Raw genomic sequence first — 20,742 nt, forward strand, 5'->3', positions numbered from 1 at the left:
CTGTATCAGCATTGGCATTCATTCTTCCTTTTGGTTAGTTTATCTAAAGTTTGTCAATATTGTTTGTATTTTAAAGGAGCAAAATCGATTTCATTGACTCTGTGGTTTGTTTCCTTGTTCAGCTGTTTTCATCTCACTAATTTCGTTAATGTCAGTACTTTCTTTCCAGCTCTTGATTTTGATGTGTAACTTGTTCTTTTTCCAGCGCTCTAAGGTGAAACATTAACTAAATAATTAGAAATCTCTTTGATTTCTTAATGTAGGCATGTTGACCTTTAAATATCTCTCTTAGGACTATTTATTTTACATCTCAGATTAAATGATGTTATGTTTAATTTTCATTTTATTGAAGGAGTCTTTCTACTCTTGGTTTCTTCAAGAAATCGTTCATGAGTATGTTGTGATTTGTTTAATCTCCATGAGTTTGTTTAGCTTTTAGAGTTTCTCTTAATTATTTGAAGCTATTTCATTGTTGTCAGGTTGAATAAAAGGAAATATTTCAGTTTCCCCATATTTGGTGAGATGTTCTTTGTGTCCTAATATATGATGTATTTTAAAGAAAGTTCCATGGGCTGCTAAGAACAATTTGTATTCTGCAGTGTTTGTATACAATATTCTTTAGTTGCCTTTTCAGGCCATTTTGCCTTTGATTTCATTTAATTCTGTCTACTTTATTTTGGTATGATGGATTAATTCTTAGAATGAACTACTATAATACCCAGTGATAGCGTGTGGCTTTACATCTAGTAGTATTTTCTGTATAGTACTGGATGTACCTGTTTGTGGAATTGTACAGTTCTCTCCATGAATTGTTCCCTTAATTAGTGGGAAGTGATATTTATCATTTCTCGTTAGATGTGTTTTTAAGTCTATTTTGTCAGATTGCATTAGCAACAGTTTCTTGTTTTCAAGCTCCATTTGCCTCAAACATCTTTTTTTCATCATTTCATTGTAAGGTTACATATGTCTTTTATGATGGAGCAGAACAAAAAATACTTCATACTTTATTATTCTAATCTCCTAACCTGTGTCTTTTGATTAAGGAATTGATTCAATTATAATTAAGATACTACTGAAAGGTGCCTACTGATTAATGTAATTTTGGTGATTTTGCCAATGTGCTGGAGCTGTTTTCCTTTTATTATTATTATTATTATTATTATTATTATTATTATTATTATTATTATTATTAGTATTTGTTTAGCTTTTCTAGTTTGCTTTATCATTTCTGTGAAAAAAACACTCTTACTAGAATCACTGTAGGAGAAGAAATTATTACACTTTCTGGTCACAATTTATCTATGGGAGAAGTCAGGGCAGTATCTCCAAAAGGAACTGAAGCAGAAATCATTTTACTAATCTGCTTATTAAATTCTTCAGTGTTTCATGCTCAGTTAGGATTCTCATACAACTCAGTCCCAGCTACCTATGCTGTAGGCCCAAACACACTGATTATCAATAAAGACAGCATCTCAAACACCTGGTAACATGTCTGCCTGATGAGGACAATATCTTAACTGAGGCTTTCTCAGATAATTCTAGGTTGTGTCAAGTTGACTGGTGAAATGAATTTTGCTTGTTGCACTCTTAAGGATACACCTGTATTTCTCTTAACTGGGTCATTCAAAAGAAATTGATATCTAAATCTTATCATCCAGGAACAGAAAGTTCCTGTGTAAGTAGCAACACCAACGACTGTTAGTCTATTGTAAAATAGTTTACTTTCTCATTATAAAATTCAATATTCCCCAGAAATCTTCCTTACACAGCTGTATCTCTTGTTTAGTAATGCAGTTTCTCAAAAGTCCCCTGTGCAACCATTCAACACATTCTTTTCAGTTATTGCCATGGTTCTTTTCTTCCCAGGAAATAGTAACTTAACTTGTGATAAAATATGTAATAAAACTATTGAGCCAATAATACCTTGAGGGCTCAGGACAAGGGCTAGAATTCAAATCAATTCAACATGAGATAAACTACAGGCCTTAGAACAGGTGGTACAAGACAGGTTAAATTCCCAGCATATTGAAGAATCAATCAGACCTTGGAATTCTCCTGTATTTGTTATTTTAAAGAAATCTGGTAAGTGGAGAATGGTAACAGATAAAAGATCTTTTTAAAAGGTAATTCAGCCAGTGGGCTCTCTACAATCTGGAATTCCTTTGTCTTCTCTGTTACCTAAAGGATGACCTCTTATAGTTATTGATTTAAAAAAACTGTTTCTTTTCACTGGGAAAATGAGACATCTAAAGGAAAAAGACAAATCATCCAAAAAAGTCCCAAGAAATATGTAAATTTGCCTGTTGGTATATGGTATATCATATATTTAATAAGATAAAATTTCATAAGTCTTCCTTAAAGATCATTTCTGCTGATCTCTACAAGCATATAATGCAAATAGTCTTTATGCAGCCCCAGTTTAGTTAAAAATTACAACTATTTTTGGAGGTGGAGCATGGCTCTCTCTTTTTCTAAACCCAAGCATGTTTGTTAAAAGAAAATAAAAAATCTCTGTATCAAATCAGAAGATCCTTCTGAAATGGGATAGGCAAAAAAATAAGAGACTACTCATTTGCCACTAATCTCATAATTCCTTGGTTTTATTTTAACTCTTTAAAACTTTTCTTAATATATAACTTTATATATATATATATATATATATATATATATTTTAAACTTTTGACATGATATTTATGGTCAGAGAGTATTAACTAATCCTAGAAAAAGGCTTCATCTAGCTGCCTGTACATGATGTTGGGTATGAGTCTCTATCAGTTTTCTGCAGAGTACCATGACCATACCTAACAGTGATTTTGAAGTCTCCAAAAATGATGAAGGGACCCCACAATAAGGATTCCATCAGGAGGATAATAATACCACTAAGATGATAAACACCACCCAAAGATCAGCTTTGGACCACAAACTGCTCAGGACAATTTCAAGTTGGCTAGCTGAGATGATCCAGCCTGAGATTCTACTTAAACAAACACTTGAGAAATAATCTTTTATTATTTTAGACAAAAAGGGGAAATGTGGTTATACATTGTACACCTGGATAAAACTTATCTGGAGATCAGAGGACAGAGCCAGGCACTAGATTAGAAAGAGACCAGACAGTGATGGCACATAGCCTTAATCCTCTCACTCGGGAGAAAGACCTGTCAGCGTTTCTGTGAGTTCAAGTCCACAATAGGAACAGAGCAAGATGTGGTGGAACACATCTTTAATCCCAACTCTTTTTTTTTTTTTTTTTTTTTTGAGACAGGGTTTCTCTGTGTAGCTTTGCGCCTTTCCTGGGACTCACTTGGTAGCCCAGGCTGGCCTCGAACTCACAGAGATCCACCTGGCTCTGCCTCCCAAGGGCTGGGATTAAAGGCGTGCGCCACCACTGCCCGGCTAATCCCAACTCTTGAGATCCCATGTCTTTGCTAGGGAAGCATACAAGCCTTTAATCCCAAAAAGTAAGATGCCAGGGCAGAAAATGGTATATAAGGCCTGAGTAAAGAAGAAGTTTCTCTCTTGTGGCTGAGGATTTTGTATAGGTAAGAACGTGGCTGGCTTGTTCTGTTTCTCTGATATTTCAGCTTTTATCTCAATAGTTGGCTCTGGGATTTTTTATTAATAAGACCATTTAGCAATTTGTGTTAAATACCTATTAACTGATTTTTCAACAATGAAATTTTTTTTTTTTTTGGTTTTTGGAGACAGGGTTTCTCTGTGTAGCTTTGCGCCTTTCCTGGAACTCACTTATAGCCCAGGCTGGCCTCAAACTCACAGAGATCCGCATGGCTCTGCCTCCCGAGTGCTGGGATTAAAGGCGTGCACCACCACCACCTGGCAACAATAAAAATTTAAATACAGATTATAAGCAGTAGCAATGATAATATATCCAAAATTTTCATCTCAATGTGTATATTTAAGAAATTCATGTAAGCTTCAAGGATTTACATCTTGGATCCATCTGTCACAACTCATACTCTACAGAAGTACTCTGGTCAATCAATAGCTTAAGCTTCCCTACTTACCTACTGTCAATTCCTAACATTGGGATCGATCTATCTAACTATCTACCTATCTATCTGTCCATCTAGCTATCTAACTCTGATACTCTTAGTCTTCAGACTACTTTCACACCCAATTACCCATAGATCTGGAAGTTTCAAGCATATACCTAAGAAAAAGTTTTTCCACTATGCTCATTAACTCTTTTTTCTCCAGTCTATATCTGTTTCATCAAATTTCTAATTATTTAAAAACTATAAACTGCTCCAAATTAAAATCAGCTACCCCTACACTTGCTGTAAACCATATTAACTTGATGTTTCTGATGGAATTCCAAACTGGCTTGAGCCTGTGGCTTTAACCAGAATTTTCATACTGCTCTAAAGCTCTCTGTACTTTGCTTTCCCCAGGTTGTCCCTGTATACCTGGATAGCAATCAAAACAGATGTCTCCAACCTTAAATCAACTCCTTCCATCCAATCTTTGATACGCACTCCAAACATCCAAGGTCTAGACAACACCATTATAATTTCAGCTAAGAAGCAGTTACAGAACAGATCACATAGGCCTTCATTACCAAAAAACAGTCTGGAATGTCAGGGCCAAAAAAAACACCTAGGACAAATGGCTAAATTGGTGCCTATTAGCATACCAAATGCGTGCTGGCCTCCATGCTCTCATGGCAAATACTGTTACAGAGTTCACACAAGTATTCAGCATCCTGATGCCTCTCTGCTCTTCTCACCCCAGTCCCTATCCAAAACTTACCCAGGTCATAGACTTCTATTCCCCAGCCTCTGATTTATATATAACACTGTCAATTTGATAATGCCTATTCTTGGCTCTCTTGATCTTCTTGGCCACTCTCTCTCATCTTATTCTGTTTTAGTCTTGCTTTCTTGATCCCCACTTAGTTGCTGGCCTATTCTGCTGGCCATGTTCTGTCTACTATTTTCTCTCTCTGCTCTGGACTCTTCTAGATGCCCCTAGGTTGTGGTGGTATTTTACTTGTACTGAAATGTGATTTTAATTGTATGTTAATAAATAAAGTTGTCCAGGGGTCAGAGCTATTAGAGCCATAGCAAGAGCGTGGCAGTGGTGGTGCACGCCTTTAATCCCAGCACTTGGTAGACAGAGCTAGGTAGATCTCTGTGTGTTCAAGGATACAGCCAACATTGCAGACACATGCCTTTAATCTCAATACCATAGAGGACCTGGAGGGTCGTACATATAGGCAGTGATGAAGCAGTCATGTGTTTGGGTTTACAACCAATAAGAAGGCAGAACAGACAGTCTATATAAAGACAAACAGGCAGGAAGTAGGCCCCTTTTCGGAGAGCTCTCTTGGCTGAAGCAGGAAGGGTAAGGCTCTTAGCTCTGACTTCTTGGCTTTCTTCTCTGAATCAGCTCTGTGTTTCTTATTTAATGAGATGGTTGGTTACATCTACATTTGGCACCCAACGTGACAGGAATCCATTAAAAACTGCTTAACTTGGCTTGGCGGCAGGTCCGGTTTCCCACCTGGGCGGCCAGCAGGTCCAGTTTCCTGCCAGGGCAGCTGGCTCCCTAGCCCGGGCCCAGGTCGGCTTGGCCTCAGGCTGGACTAACCTTGAGCTACTTGCTTAAAGCAGGTGCTACAAACAACTCAGGCCTGCCCTGCCGAACAGGGCCCCTGCCTGTAAAGCCAATGCACATGGTTGGAGCTTAAGGAAGCTAGAGCCAAGGCTTGACTAGGCTCAAGGGTGAACATGTGGTTGGATTCAAGCTCTTAGGCAGAACTTGTGGCTATGCTTTCTCTCTCTCTCTCTCTCTCTCTCTCTCTCTCTCTCTCTCTCTCTCTCTGGATTCACACCTCGGACACTAAGTGGCTGTTTTGAAATTACCTCAGATTTCTACTGTTCTACGCGGACTTGGTAAGTCACTTAACATATCAGATATTTTAAAGGAAACTATTTAAAAGAGAAATTTTTTCCACATTAAAAAAAATGGGTTTTCTGTGTACATTGGAAGAAAATTGGGCTTTGTTTGCAATTTTAGGCAGTCTGACAATGGAACAACTATATGAGAAGATTAGTGTTGATCGAAATATGCAGTTTATTACTATGCTTATCCCCATTTTACTATTTAAAAAGATAGTCAATTTAAGTGCCAGGGTGACAGCTTTAGAAAAACTTGTTAAACCTGTAAAAATTCAGACAGAAGAAATTAACAGTGAATTTGCTTCAAGATTGGATCATAAGGTTACAGAAAGAAAGCCTGTTTTCACACAGTCACCCTTAATTTGTCCAGTAACCGTACAGCAGTTGCCTGATCAAATGACTACACAAAATATTTGGGCTCCAATTGAAATGTTAGATTTATGAAGGTTTAAGGAGGCAATAGTATCTTATGGCATGCATTCCCCATATGTAAAGCAAATGTTAAACTCTTGGTCAACATATAATAGGATTGTACCACAGGACTGGCGGGGGCTGGCACAAGCTGTTCTATAACCCAGTCAAAGGCTTCAGTGGCTAACTTGGTTCAAGGATGAAGCTAAAAACATAGAAAAACAATGGAGGGATAAAGGAATACAAGTCTGCCAGGATCAGCTTATTGGAGAAGGTCAATATGCTTCAGCACAAACACAATGTTTATATGATGTCCAAACCCTAATTTTATGTTGAACAGCAGCCTTGAATGCATGGGACAGAGTTGAGGAACCAGGAAAAAAAACTGAGTCTTTTACAAAGGTTATACAAGGCCTAAAAGAATCTTTCACAGATTTTTTACAAAGACTGGCTTCAGCAGTAAAGAGAATGGTCCCTGATTTAGAAGCTAGTAAGATAATAATTAAATCTTTGGCCTTTGAGAATGTGAATGCATCATGCAAAACAATAATCAGGCCGTTAAAGGCAAAATCTGTACCTTTGGAAGATTGGATTAGAGACACGGTTAATGTTGAAGCTCATGAGCATGATGATATGTCGGTAGGAGAAGCACTTTCAAAAGGTTTGAGGAATGTTAGATGTTTTGGATGTGGAAAGCAAGGACATTTGAAAAGGGACTGTAAACAGGTCATTCCTAGAAACAATGTTCCTTCAAGGAACAATGGCAACAGAATGTCCCTTCCTTCTGGAGTATGCAGAAGGTGTGGTAAGGGAAAACACTGGACCAACGAATGTAGATCAACAAGGGGCAGACAGGGTAACCCTTTGCCTCAGTCTTCGGGAAACTCCCAGAGGGGCCTCATGCAGGCCCCAATAGCAAATCCAGTTCAAACCTTTCCTGCAGTCGTAGAGGAAACCCATACTCAGAGCAAATAAATAACCAAATGCCTATTGGAATAAATCATGCTGGTCAGGATGATGAAACAAAGAGAATAGAAAATTCAGGAGAAAACATAAAGAAAATTTTTTGGCAAACTTCTATTAATGAACAAAGACCAAAATTATCGATAAAAATAAATGGTGTTTTGTTGTGTGGTCTGGTAGACACAGGTGCAGACGTTACCATAATTGCACCAGAATTTTGGCATCCAACTTGGCCTCTTCAGGAGGTAAACGTTCAACTGTTAGGAATTGGGACATTATCTCAGGTGAAACAGAGTGCAAGATGGCTCGAATGTATAGGTCCAGAAGGACAGAGAGGAAAATTAAAACCATATGTGGCTAATATAGCTATGAACCTGTGGGGTCAAGACTTGTTGCAACAATGGAATACTCAGATTAACATCCCTCCAATCTCAGAAACAAATCATAAATTAGCACGTGTTTCTGAGAGAAGTATTAGAAGGCATTATTCTGAGTGGTCACCAGCCATCCATATTATACAAGAACAAGGCACAACAAGTGATGATCTTCCAAAGACACCAACAGCTCTACCTTTAAAATGGTTAACAAACAAGCCTGTATGGGTTCAGCAGTGGCCTTTAACAACAGAGAAACTACAGGCTTCAGAAGAGCTGGTAGAAGAACAGTTAAATGCTCAGCATATTGAAGAATCAACCAGCCCTTGGAATTCTCCTGTATTTGTTATTAAAAAGAAATCTGGTAAATGGAGAATGGTAACAGACCTTAGAGCAATTAGCAAAGTAATTCAGCCAATGGGCTCTCTACAATCTGGAATTCCTTTGCCTACTCTGTTACCAAAAGGATGGCCTCTCATAGTTATTGATTTAAAAGACTGTTTCTTTTCAATACCCTTACAAGAAAAAGACAGAGAAAGATTTGCTTTCACAGTGCCTACTTATAATAATTCTCAACCAGTTAAAAGATTTCAATGGAGGGTCCTCCCACAGGGAATGTTGAATAGCCCAACTCTGTGCCAATATTTTGTACAACAGCTGTTGGAAGTGATATGTAAAAAATTTCCTAAATCTATAATTTCTCATTTTATTGATGATATTTTACTAGCTGACTCAAATGCAGATACTTTAGAAAGATTGTTTCAAGAAGTAAAGAAAATTTTGCCTTGCTGGGGAACACAAATTGCTCCTGAAAAGCTAAAAAGAGGAGATTCTATTAATTATTTAGGATGTAAAATAGAGCTACAAAAAATTAGACCCAAAAAGGTGCAAATTAGGAGAGATAGACTACAGACTCTTAATGACTTTCAAAGATTATTTGGAGATATTTCTCATCTACAAACTATTGTTGGGGTAAAAAATGATGAACTGCATAATTTGTTCAAAACCTTAGAAGGTGACAAGGACTTAAATAGTCCAAGAGAATTATCACCTGAAGCTGAGAAAGAATTGGCCTTGGTAGAAAAGAAAGTACATGAAAGGCACGTGGATCGGATCATCGTATTGATCCAAAGCTGGATTGCATTTTGGTTATTTTACCTTCTAGGCATTCTCCTACAGGAATATTAATGCAGAGGGAAGATATTATATTGGAATGGATATTTTTACCAAATAAACCAAATAAAAAATTAAAAACTTATGTGGAAAAAATCTCTGACTTGATTTGGAAAGTAAAATTGAGACTTCGTCAATTGGCAGGAATAGACCCAGCAGAAATTGTCATACCTTTAACTAAGGAGGACATTGAAAAATTATGGACAGAAAGTGAACCTTGGCAAAAAGCTTGCAGTAATTTTTTGGGAGAAATTAACAGCAAATATCCCAAAAGCGATAGAATTGATCTTATAAAGAGAGCTGATTGGATCTTGCCTCAAATTGTATGGGAAAAAACCATATCTGAAGTTCATACATTTTATACAGATGCCAACAAACAAGGAAAGGCAGGTTACAAATCCGAAAATTTAAGTAAAGTGGTTCAAAGTCCTTATAATTCAGTTCAAAAATCAGAATTGTATGCTATTCTGTTGGTATTAATGGATTTTTCAGAACCTCTCAACATAGTAACTGACTCTCAGTATGCTGAAAGAGTAGTATTACATATTGAGACTGCAGAATTTATCCCTCATGCTTCAGAATTAACTTCACTATTTATTCAATTACAAGATACAATCAGGAAAAGGAGTCATCCTTTATATGTAACTCACATTTGATCCCATACTGGTCTGCCAGGCCCTCTAGCACAAGGCAATGATGAGATTGATAAGTTATTGACAGGAAATGTGCTGGAGGCCTCAGAATTTCATAAAAAAATCATGTAAATAGTAAAGGTTTAGAAAAGAATTTTTCCATAACCTGGCAACAAGCCAAAGAAATAGTAAAGAAATGTCCTACTTGTTCCTTCTACAATCAAATGCCATTACCAGCAGGATGTGACCCAAAGGGTACTCAAAGGAATGAAATCTGGCAGATGGACGTGTTTCACTTTGCAGAATTTGGAAAATTGAAATATGTACACCATACTATTGATACTTATTCAGGATTTCAATGGGCAACTGCTTTGAGTTCTGAAAAAGCTGATTCTGTAATCATTTGCTAGAAGTTATGGCCATCATGGGTATACCTGCACAAATCAAAACTGACAATGCTCCAGCATATGTCTCTGTTAAAATGAAACAATTTTTTGCTTATTACAATATAAAGCATATTACAGGCATACCACATAATCCTACATGTCAAGCAGTTATAGAAAGATCAAACAGAACTCTAAAGGATATGCTAAATAAACAGAAAGGGGTAACAAAAACCCCCAGAAATAGACTGCATAATGCTCTATTAACTTTGAATTTTCTTAATGCCAATGAGAAAGGAACAACAGCTGCAGAGAGACATTGGATAATAGAAAAAACTACAGAATTAAATCAGCCTATATACTTTAAGGATGTGCTGACCTCAGAATGGAAACCAGGGTACGTGTTATGTTGGGAACGAGGTTTTGCTTTTGTTTCTACAGGAGAAGATAAGCTGTGGGTACCATCAAAATTGATAAAGGTTCGTTTTGAACAAGAGAAACCTCTTAATTAGAGGAGGTGATAGTTCATCAACCAGCTTGAACATCCAATTTAAACTAACTTATACCAGTAACCCATGCCTTTTCATTTAATTAGATAATAACTTGCCAAAAAGGAACATAACCAAAATTAGTCTTAGGGAAAGGTTTTTGTTTTTGTCTTTTAGGAGAATGAAGGTTAAGGAACCTGAAGAACACTGGACAAATGAGTCAACTGAAGAAAAGGGACAAATTATCTATCCCAGGAAACAGAGTGAAACAGTGTATGGGTATATATTATCTAAAAAATTTTATGTCTTCCTAAATGTTTGTTTCTGCTTTTCTCTAAAGATTTAACACTATTGGTCTTCTAATAGTCTCAGTTCAATTAAAATTTAAAGCTGACTTTCAAGTTGGAGAATGGCTCTCTCCTTCTTTAAACTCAAGCATGTTTTTAAAAGGAAAATGCAAACTCCCTGTATCATGCCAGAATAAAAGAGCCATCTTCTGCTATGGGACAAGGAAAAAGCCAAATTAATTAAGGGACTATTCTATTACTAATCTCAACTCTGTGATTCTATTCTGATTCTTTAAACTTTTCTTTTTTTTTCAAAGATTTATTTATTTATTATGTATACAGAAGAGGGTGCCAGATCTCATTACAGATGGTTGTGAGCCACCATGTGGGTGCTGGGAATTGAACTCAGGACCTCTGGAAGAGCAGTCAGTGCTCTTAACCACTGAGCCATCTCTCCAGCCCCAACTTTTCTTAAAGTATAAATTTTATATCAAAATTTACAAGATTAATATATAGATATATAGTTATATATACATTTTAAGCTTTGTTATGATATAAATGGTCATATAGAGTACTAACTAATTCTAGAAAAAAGGTTTCAATTAGCTGCATATATATGTCTTTGTGTTCGAGTCTCTTATCAGTTTTCTGCAGGAAATCACGGCCAGGCCTAACATCAACTGAAGTCTCCAGGAGGAAGATGGGGCCCAACAACAACAACAATTCCACGTGGACAATAATAATATCACTAAGCTGACAAACATCATGTACAGATCAGCTTTGAACTACAAGGTGCTCAGAGAAATTTTGAGATGACTAGCTGAGATGATCCAGTCTCAAAGACTACTTGAATAAGGACTTGAGATAAACACTGAACTTTGGCATTATACAGAGACTGGATAATAAAGGATATAGTTACCTTTCCTAGAATTTGACAATTAACCTAAAATTTTTCTTTCGGGATAAAGATAACTTCGCCCATACCCAGCAGGAAGCAATTTTAAGAATACGACGCCCACATTTCCAAAGAGGTGGTGTGGGGCGGGTGGTTTTTTTGGTCTTTTAATGGGTTTTGGGTCTAGGATAATTTTCATTGTTTAGGGGGGTTGGTTACAAGTTGTTGTCAAGGGTTAGGAAAAAGGCTAAGCAAAGGAAATTAGATTTAAAGTTCTTGTTTTTTTAAAAAAAGAGAGAAACAAAAGAAAAGAAAAGAAGAAAAATACAATTACTAGTTTTAAATACTTTACATTGGATTGGATTGTTTTATATTGTATACAAATTATATATATTGAAATTGATATTGCTAGAAAATGTTATATGTATATTTCTAATTGTACTTATACCGTTCATTTAACAATGCAATTTTCTGATCCTTGAATGTTATTATTACCAACTATTAGGATATTAAGAAATGAAAGTTAGTAGTTAGACATTACAATAGAACTTGTAGTCATATTAGATATGTTTTAAAAATTGAGCAGATATATTTTAGACAGGTCATCTTCAAACCCTTCAGAGATCTACAGAATATGGCATTTAAAATGTTTTAGTAACTTAGAAAATATTTCTTTTTTGAGACATGTCAGCTCCTGGCAGTACCAATCTACTTCAGAGAAAATATGGGCATTGAAGAAACTGCGTATGGAGTTAACTTTCATTGTGGCAAAAGTTAGCCACTGGACAACAAACTATCCTCGAATCAACTGCTGACAAAATGGGCAGACAGAACATGAAACAAAGGACTACTGAGCCGGGCAGTGGTGGCGCATGCCTTTAATCCCAGCACTCAGGAGGCAGAACCAGGCGGATCTCTGTGAGTTCGAGGCCAGCCTGGGCTACCAAGTGAGTCCCATGAAAGGCGCAAAGCTACACAGAGAAACCCTGTCTCGAAAAACCAAAAAAAAAAAAAAAAAAAAAAAGGACTACTGATTCTTGCCAAAACAAGTGTGGTTATGGCTTTATCAAAAGGCATCTTCTGAGGCCAGGACAATATGGCACCATCCCTGAAGTGGCCTTCGCAATTCGAAAAGGTACAGTGCCCTTTTCTTCGAAGGCAGCTGAACAGGCAGTGGGCCGATGGCTTCTGATGTGCTATGGAACAGCAGCTGAAACAGTTATTCTTGAAGAGTAACTAACCTCACACCTCTCAATACTAGACTGACATTTGATAGAGGGATGTGGAGAAGAAGGGGATGCTGAGATGAAGCCATATATACACAGCCAAGAAGAATATACAGTTGAATTAAAAAACCATCAACAATTTCCAGATTTTAAAATCCTGAATCATGACATGACACTAGTGGAATTCAGGTGTTTCTGGTACATGGACTGCTCTCACCCAATGTGAGGTTGAACTGTTGACCTTGTGTACATCCTACTTCACAAATGAGTCTGTCAGATACGCTAAGCCTATAGGCTGAAGACGATGCCCCAGCACTGCGGAGAAACCTCAGGTGACTGTCCAGGCAGTTGGCTGTTTATGTCAACTCACAAATTTTTTGGAAGTTGCTTGCATGCACTTCCTGTTTTTATTTTTGGTAGCTAATATTTCTTTCTTGGGTCCCTGAGGGAGCTGAAGATTAGTTAGTTATAGTTGAAGGTTAGTTAGTTATAGTTGAAGATTAATTAGGATAGAAAGTGAATTAGATACATTTTGGGCTTACCAAAATAGGATAAATAATGAAATTACTTTCTCTGAATTTGTCAAATACAAATGGACTAGACATTGTTTAGATATTCATTACTTGTATATATTTTATATAGTTATTGTACTTTTGTATATAGTTTTTCCTTTGTTAGTTATAACCTTTTTCTTTTTTTTCTTTTTATTAAAATAGAAAAGGGGAAATGTGGTGGTACTTTACTTGTACTGAAATGTGATTTTAATTGTATGTTAATAAATAAAGTTGCCCAGGGGTCAGAGCTATTAGAGCCATAGCAAGAGCGTGGCAGTGGTGGCGCACGCCTTTAATCCCAGCACTTGGTAGACAGAGCTATGTAGATCTCTGTGTGTTCAAGGATACAGCCAACATTGCAGACACATGCCTTAATCTCAATACCATAGAGGACCTGGAGGGCTGTACATAAAGGCAGTGATGAAGCAGTCATGTGTTTGGGTTTACAACCAATAAGAAGGCAGAACAGACAGTCTATATAAAGATGAAAAGACAGGAAGTAGGCCCCTTTTCGGAGAGCTCTCTTGGCTGAAGCAGGAAGGGTAAGGCTCTTAGCTCTGACCTCTTGGCTTTCTTCTCTGAATCGGCCCTGTGTTTCTTACTTAATAAGACGGTTGGTTACATCGACACTAGGTATATTCTCCATCATACCTAAAATAAATAACTTTGTCGAATCATAAAAAGGAAAGGAAATAAATATTGCATTATTTCTCCATTCTGAACATCCATATTTAAATATAAGTGTGTCTACAGGACACTCAAGCAGAGAGGTGCTTAGTGGGAAAAGAAAGTACTAACATGAGTGAATGTATGGCACTTGGCAATAGAGGAGCAATACTGAGAAAATGACAATGATGTGCATGCATGAACCAAAGTTTCCTAATGAAACCCATTATTGTATACACCCAGTAAAAATTACCAAAAAGAAGAAAAAAACTGAAATGAAAATACACAATTGTGAGCAGAAATGAAAATTTATAAAGATCTACCATAGACTACTTAAATTAGGTTTGAATGTCTCTATAAACATGATTTATTTATTTTGCCCAAATGTCACAGACTAAAAATTATCTACAAATTTCTGTAGTGTGTTTTATATTTCAGATATTACAAGGGTTGTTTTAAGCTGGAATTCTGTGAAGCAAATTGGACTTAACTGGCAATGTATAGTAAACCAGTCATAATAGGAACAAATATTTGATGACTCAAGACTACAAGATTCAGGGCTGGAGAGATGATTCAGAGGTTAAGAGCACTGTACTACCCTCATAGAAGACCTGAATTTAGTTCTTAGGACACAAAGAAAGGAGCTTACAGTACATGTAATGGCAACTACTTGGGATCCAATGCATTCTTCTCCTATAAAGGTACAACACACAGAAATGTATGTGCACACCCATGTGCATGATGCACACACACAAACCCCCCCCCACACACACAGACTCACATAAAACAACCAACACTACGCCACTTCTACGACCACTATTGCTACTGCTATTATTACTACTAATACATTTTAGAAAAAAACTACACAATTCAATAATAGGATGTATTATTCTATGACCATACCCACTCAGTCACCTGTACAAGGTCAGAAAAGTAAACACCAGTGTGCATGTAAGATTTTAAAGTTTTAAGAATTTATTTCCATGGAAACAGCCCTGGAGGAAAACCAGCCATTTTCTCCTGGAATACTTTATCAAAGGTTTCAGCTTCAGTTACTGTAAAGTGATTCTTCCAGTCCCCAGCCACACCTGGAAAATGTGAAGCAGACACAGAGATAGGTTAATGATGATTATAAATCTGTTCTCGTTCCTTTATTCACATGATGTAACCCTCTGCGTAAGTAGGAACACACAGTCAATAAAGTAGAACTAACAGTTACTCTATGGAGAATGATTCTTATGCTTTGAAAAATATGCAAACAGACTTGTACCTCTGTGTAAGTAATGTCTACCATTTCTTATACCAATATATCAACTCCACAATATAACAACATAAACACTGGATCTATATTTTTAATGTCCAGATTATTTCTCCTTCTCATTAGACATTCTTCCATTATACTATTGAGCTCAGCAGAGTTTCATACCTCAATTATTCAAACACATTTCAATTGTTCTTTCTTTCTTTTAGGGTTTACTTATAACTGTTCTGCAAACTATACCAGCAACTTTTAAAACACCTTTTAAAATTAATTCTAATTATGTGTCTGTAGCTGCATATGGATGCACATGCCTGCAGAGGTTGAAGATATCAGATACCATGGAGCTGGATATAAACACAATGGTGAGTTACATGTCAGTCATCTTGATATTTCCATCAGATACAAGAGACACAGATACTGTCTGCTGAGAGCATCCCAGGATGTCTGTTCTCAGTTAGTATGGATTTTGGTGATGTGTGAAGATGATTTCATTCCCAGTATTTTTTTGAACCATACCTTGGTTCTCATAACCACATTCTAGGAGGTCTTTAGGTTTGGACTTAGAGATCTCAAATAGTCCACCTTCTCACATTGTATTATGTGTTCCTTAACCATGAAGTGCTGATGTGTTCCACATAGTCACTTGTTCTTTTGTTTCCTTATTTGTGTGATGGTGACCATCTCTTCCTATCTCCTCTCCATGTAGAATTCTACAGGTCCCATCCTTGCTGTATTTTATTTCATAGCTGTGACACTTTGATGAATTTCCTCTTTTTAAACATGCTTGAAATATGCATGTAATATGTTTGAAAAGTAAAGTATTTCTTAAATTGTCAAAGGCTTCATTTATCAAAGTGTATCAGACATACAAAACACTCTCAGTATGGAATTATTGATAGGATTAATGAATGAGTAAGGAAGATAGTGGCCTTGTTGCCATTTTGCTGATGAAGAAAAATTAGTCCTTGAGATCTTACCAGCATTATAGTGATGCATGTAGATTGGAAGCCAAAAGACTGACAATAGAAGTCATGTTTTTTCCTTACTAAAATACAATCTCTGTGTATCACATAAGTTAACTTTAAATGTCCAGTGGTACACATTAAAGGAAATATAATTATTGATACACAATATTCAAATAATATACCATTACTTGCAGTGACTGTAAGAGTTTCATCTATTAATAATGCAATCTATCAATGCCCATTGCTACTTTCAGCTTCATTATTATACTCATTATTGAAACAAGTTGTGTTATTGAATCCCACAGCAATCTTGATCCTCATAAGCCAGACTGGATGCTGAGCTACCAGAATCTCAGCAAATTCAATGTGTCTGCCAAATGGAGTGAATCAGTCCAGATGAGAGAATCATGTTTGTGGAGTGTACACATGAAGTTCTCAGTCCAACCATCTCAAAATCTTGTGTACCATTCATGCATATATTTTTCTTCAGTGCTTCTTTCTAAAAACCTCCTGATACTCTGATGTGTCCAGGGTCAGTCTAATCCTAATGCACAGTGGCTTAACTCTTGTTGGAAAGGAACTTTCTCCTAGTTTAGGAGGCTGCAGGTCTTATAAAATGTTGTTGTCCATACCCTCCTGGCTTTTTTTGCCTGTAGATAGTGGGCTTCTCCATAGGTCTTCTTCCCTCTGTGTCTCTTAATATCTTCTTTGTTACACCAGAGAAAATGATTACTGACACAAGTCCTCTTGTCTAGTAAATATCTACTGTGAACTAATGAGGGTCAAAACCTTGGAAGTTTGTCAGAAGACATTTCCTCTCATATGTCTTGATTGTGACAATGTCTTTAAAAAAGTTATGTCAACCAAACAGAACATCTCTCTGGTCTGTATTTCCTGAAGTATCTAAATATTGAATCATAATGACCAAAATTGTTTGTGGAAAATTTTTCATTGGAGCTTTAAACTAAATTAAAACCATCTAGCCAGATAAGTGATTCTCCCAGGTAAATAGTAGCTCTTCAGATTATCTCTCTAGAGGCAAGGAAATATATCTCTCTGGTGTCCTGAGAAAAGCAACTAAAGGACATCAAAAGTAAGTCGAGAGAATTCCTCTTGTTCAAAGCTAGTATAACATTTAACATAACTTTTCATGCATTATGATTTAAGGATTAGGTATCTAATGGTAAGTGATGAAATAAATTTTAGAATTAATCTTTGACCTGCTAATACTTTCCAGATTAAAAAAGGAATCAATCTAATGTAGGAATTAAGATCAACATTTTCCTCATTCTTCTTATTCTTTTCAAATTGTTTCCCACCATATGCATCTCAGCAACTTCTGCACTGGAGTCATGAATCAGGGTGAAAGGCATAATGAAGTTTGTCTCCCCCTTCATTGACCTCGTTTCCTGTGGGATGCATGGCTTATAGTGAGTTTAATACAAGGAAAACAATTTCTCAGAATAAAAGTTATCTTCAAATACAAAAGAAATGGGTGTCTTATATGACCATTATGATAATTAAAGCCCATATGACTTTAGGGACCATATCCAGTTTTTTGAAATAACTACTATATATTTTTCTCCTAAAAAATATAATACAAGGAAATACTATGTTTTAGAAGAGACTAAACTAAGATCCCAATGTGGTCTCATTCTGGAAAAACATAGATGGAAAAGAGGAAATTACATTTTTCCTCATGTAATTTTGTTCCAAATTCTATTTCATCTCCTCCAGTGTGTCTCAGATAAAACTTTTGTTAGTTTCAGTAGCCTTTCTCTATTAAACAAGCCACCATTTTGTTTTGGCATTTCATTGAAGCCATTTATGTACACATACTCTTTTATCTCTGCAGAACTATTATTCATTTCAGGAAATCCAATAATGGGCTATTTCTTTTTTTTACTTGAGATCTTCAGTTCTTGTACAGAGAACTCTATCTCCTTAGACTCTGGAGTAAAGGAGTCTAAGGTTATGTGTCAATGGCAGTGGACCCTCCCATAGGCCTCAGTTCTTAGTATATAGATGACCATTTCTTGCATTGACATGTTTGTGTGCCCAAATCTGAGTGTAATTTCCTCTTGTGAGGATACCAGGAGTATTAAATTAAATGCAATACACTAATGACTTTAACTCACTTATCTCTCTATATATTCCTAATGTCCTTAGAGTCTTGTGACCTGATCCTCACACTGTAGGTTGGAGGTTGACTGAAGATTAAGAATGAAGCATGTAAGTAATTAGAAGAGGAAAATTAAATACCTAACTCTCCACTTCCTGCATTTATTCCCAAGTTCTTTAGTCATCCCCAAATACCTCACATCTAACTCATTCCTTCTTAAACCCTGAGTCCCACCTCACCAATTATTCACTAATTTGGTGTGGTGTATTCTGGCAGTCACTCCTCAACTGCACAGCTAGGAAACCATACCCAGAATTTGCTTATAGCATAGAGAGGTGGCACAGACATAGAGAAGATGGATATTCCCATTCCAATGGAGACAATTCAGAAAAAAACAGTAACTATGATCATGAAGCAATCCAAATTGAGCTTGGCAAATGCCATCATATTTTAACACTGGAGGATAATTCACTTAGTCCTTATAAGTTCTACTCTTAGCCTGTAGTGTATCAGCAACCTTGACCTGTTGGACATCTTTTGCAGCAGTGAATGGAAGTGTATTTTGGGATTATCATCTAATATATACCTTTGGTTCTTTCCATTAAACATTTTCTTTAGAGTTTAGGGCTATGATACAGAGAGCCTAACAAAGACTCACAAAAACATGTCTCTCATATTCCATTGAGGATATTAGACACAACCCTCTAAAAACCCAAGATCATCTCCAAGATGTTTTCAGAAACTTTTCAGAGTTTCTGAAGTCCATGTCATCACCACAGAAAGATTCCACTGCAAGGTCTCTGAGAAACTATGAGAGATGAGCAATGAATGTTGACACATTCACAACAATTTCTTACAGCCTCATTGGAACAAAAAACCCTCCACATATTCTGACATATTTGGGGACTAAAGAGTTTCTTCACCTTTTCTCATGAGGACCAAACCATTAGTAATTATATCTTCTGAGATAAGACTAAAATTAGACATTTTGTTTTCTTTCATGGCTTGGAAGGAGCTGTACTTGAGGACCAGATCTAGCTCATCTGGCTCCAGTTTCTTTCCTAGGAAGTCACAGATCTTCTCTATGGTTCCCCTTGTATTCTAAAAGAAGAATCAAAACAAAAATGAGGTTAATAATTAGAGAATTCTGAGAAAACAGATGCAGAGAAGGTAACTACAGATGGAGGATGGAAAAAGAAACATGAAGAATGAAATGGTACCACGAAATGAGAAAATATTGAATTGGGTTTAGGAAAGAAGCAGGCCTTGTAAAGAGGGCAAGAGTCACACACAACATTTGTATATTTAGTCAGCTTGCAATGTGACTGATCTCTGGCCCCTAAAATACAGAAGCTGTGATTTTTTTTTATGGAGGAGTTAATATTAGACGGGTTTCATTTAACTTAGAATGTCCTCAAATTTACTTTGTATTGAATGAAGACCTTAAACTTTTGATCATCTTGACTTCAACTGTCTATTGCTATATTCACAGGTGTATGCCAATCTACTTACTAAATGCAATGGGATTTTTGTCTTGAGACAGTATGCTATGGAGGGAGTCCTATCTGGTCTGATGCAAATTGCTGTGGAGACCAGACTGACCTCAAACACAAAGAAATTTTTCCCCTTAAGTGCTAGCATTAAAATTGTGCACCACCATACCTAACCTGCCCTCAGAAGTTTAAAGATACTTATAGAAATACTTCTAGAAAGCAGTCAATGTGAGTGAAGGCAATATGCACAAAAAATTTGATAGAGGTTCATGTTTATGTCAAAGGATACTTTTTCCTATGGGTAACTGAGCAAAGCATAGATTTAAAACACTTTAATAAAAATGTTCTCAATAATTTTTACTTGGGGCTACTGCCAATATGTTATTTTGTTTTGAATTATGATTTCATGCTGTTACTTAGATGGGCATCAAATTCACAACCTTTTTACCTCAGACCCCCCACTGGGATTATAACTGTGCACTGCCACAACTGGCTCAATTCTAGAAGTTAGTCATAAGAATGCAAAATTTTGGAATAAGGAAGACTTTGCTTAGAATCCAAGCCCTACAAATGGGCTCATAAAGGAATTTTTGGCTCTAAACTTTTACTACAAATTTTATCACAGATTCAGTTAATATTTAATGTAAAGGTGAACAACCATGGCAATAACTGAAAACAGTGCATTGAATGGTTGCAAAGGAGACTTATGGGAAAATGAATAAGCATGCAGCAGAGGTGGTTAATGAAGTTTCCTGGGAAAAATTGAATTTTATAATGAAAAATTCAAATATTTCTCAAAAGACAAAGTATCTGATGGATGGCTTTGTTTTTTACATAGAAAATTTCTACCCCTGGAAGATAAAATCAAGAGAGCAAAATATTTTGGAATGATTCAATTTTTCTGTTTTTGTTTATCCTTAATATATTT

General features: G+C 36.4%; 1 protein-coding gene across 1 annotated transcript in view; it reads right to left on the bottom strand.

Annotated features, from left to right (window-relative positions):
- Positions 1 to 14,948: 14,948 nt before the first annotated feature.
- Positions 14,949 to 20,742, bottom strand: part of LOC131901891 (probable alcohol sulfotransferase) — a 37,786-nt gene continuing 31,992 nt past the window's right edge. Inside the window, exons 5-6 of the mRNA XM_059252958.1 lie at positions 19,245 to 19,422; positions 14,949 to 15,061 (exon numbers count right to left, since the gene is read on the bottom strand). Coding sequence (XP_059108941.1) covers positions 14,949 to 15,061; positions 19,245 to 19,422 — 291 coding nt within the window. The remainder of the gene's footprint in view (positions 15,062 to 19,244; positions 19,423 to 20,742) is intronic.

The sequence above is a fragment of the Peromyscus eremicus genome, unplaced genomic scaffold (assembly GCF_949786415.1).
Source record: "Peromyscus eremicus unplaced genomic scaffold, PerEre_H2_v1 PerEre#2#unplaced_603, whole genome shotgun sequence".
NCBI lineage: Eukaryota > Metazoa > Chordata > Mammalia > Rodentia > Cricetidae > Peromyscus > Peromyscus eremicus.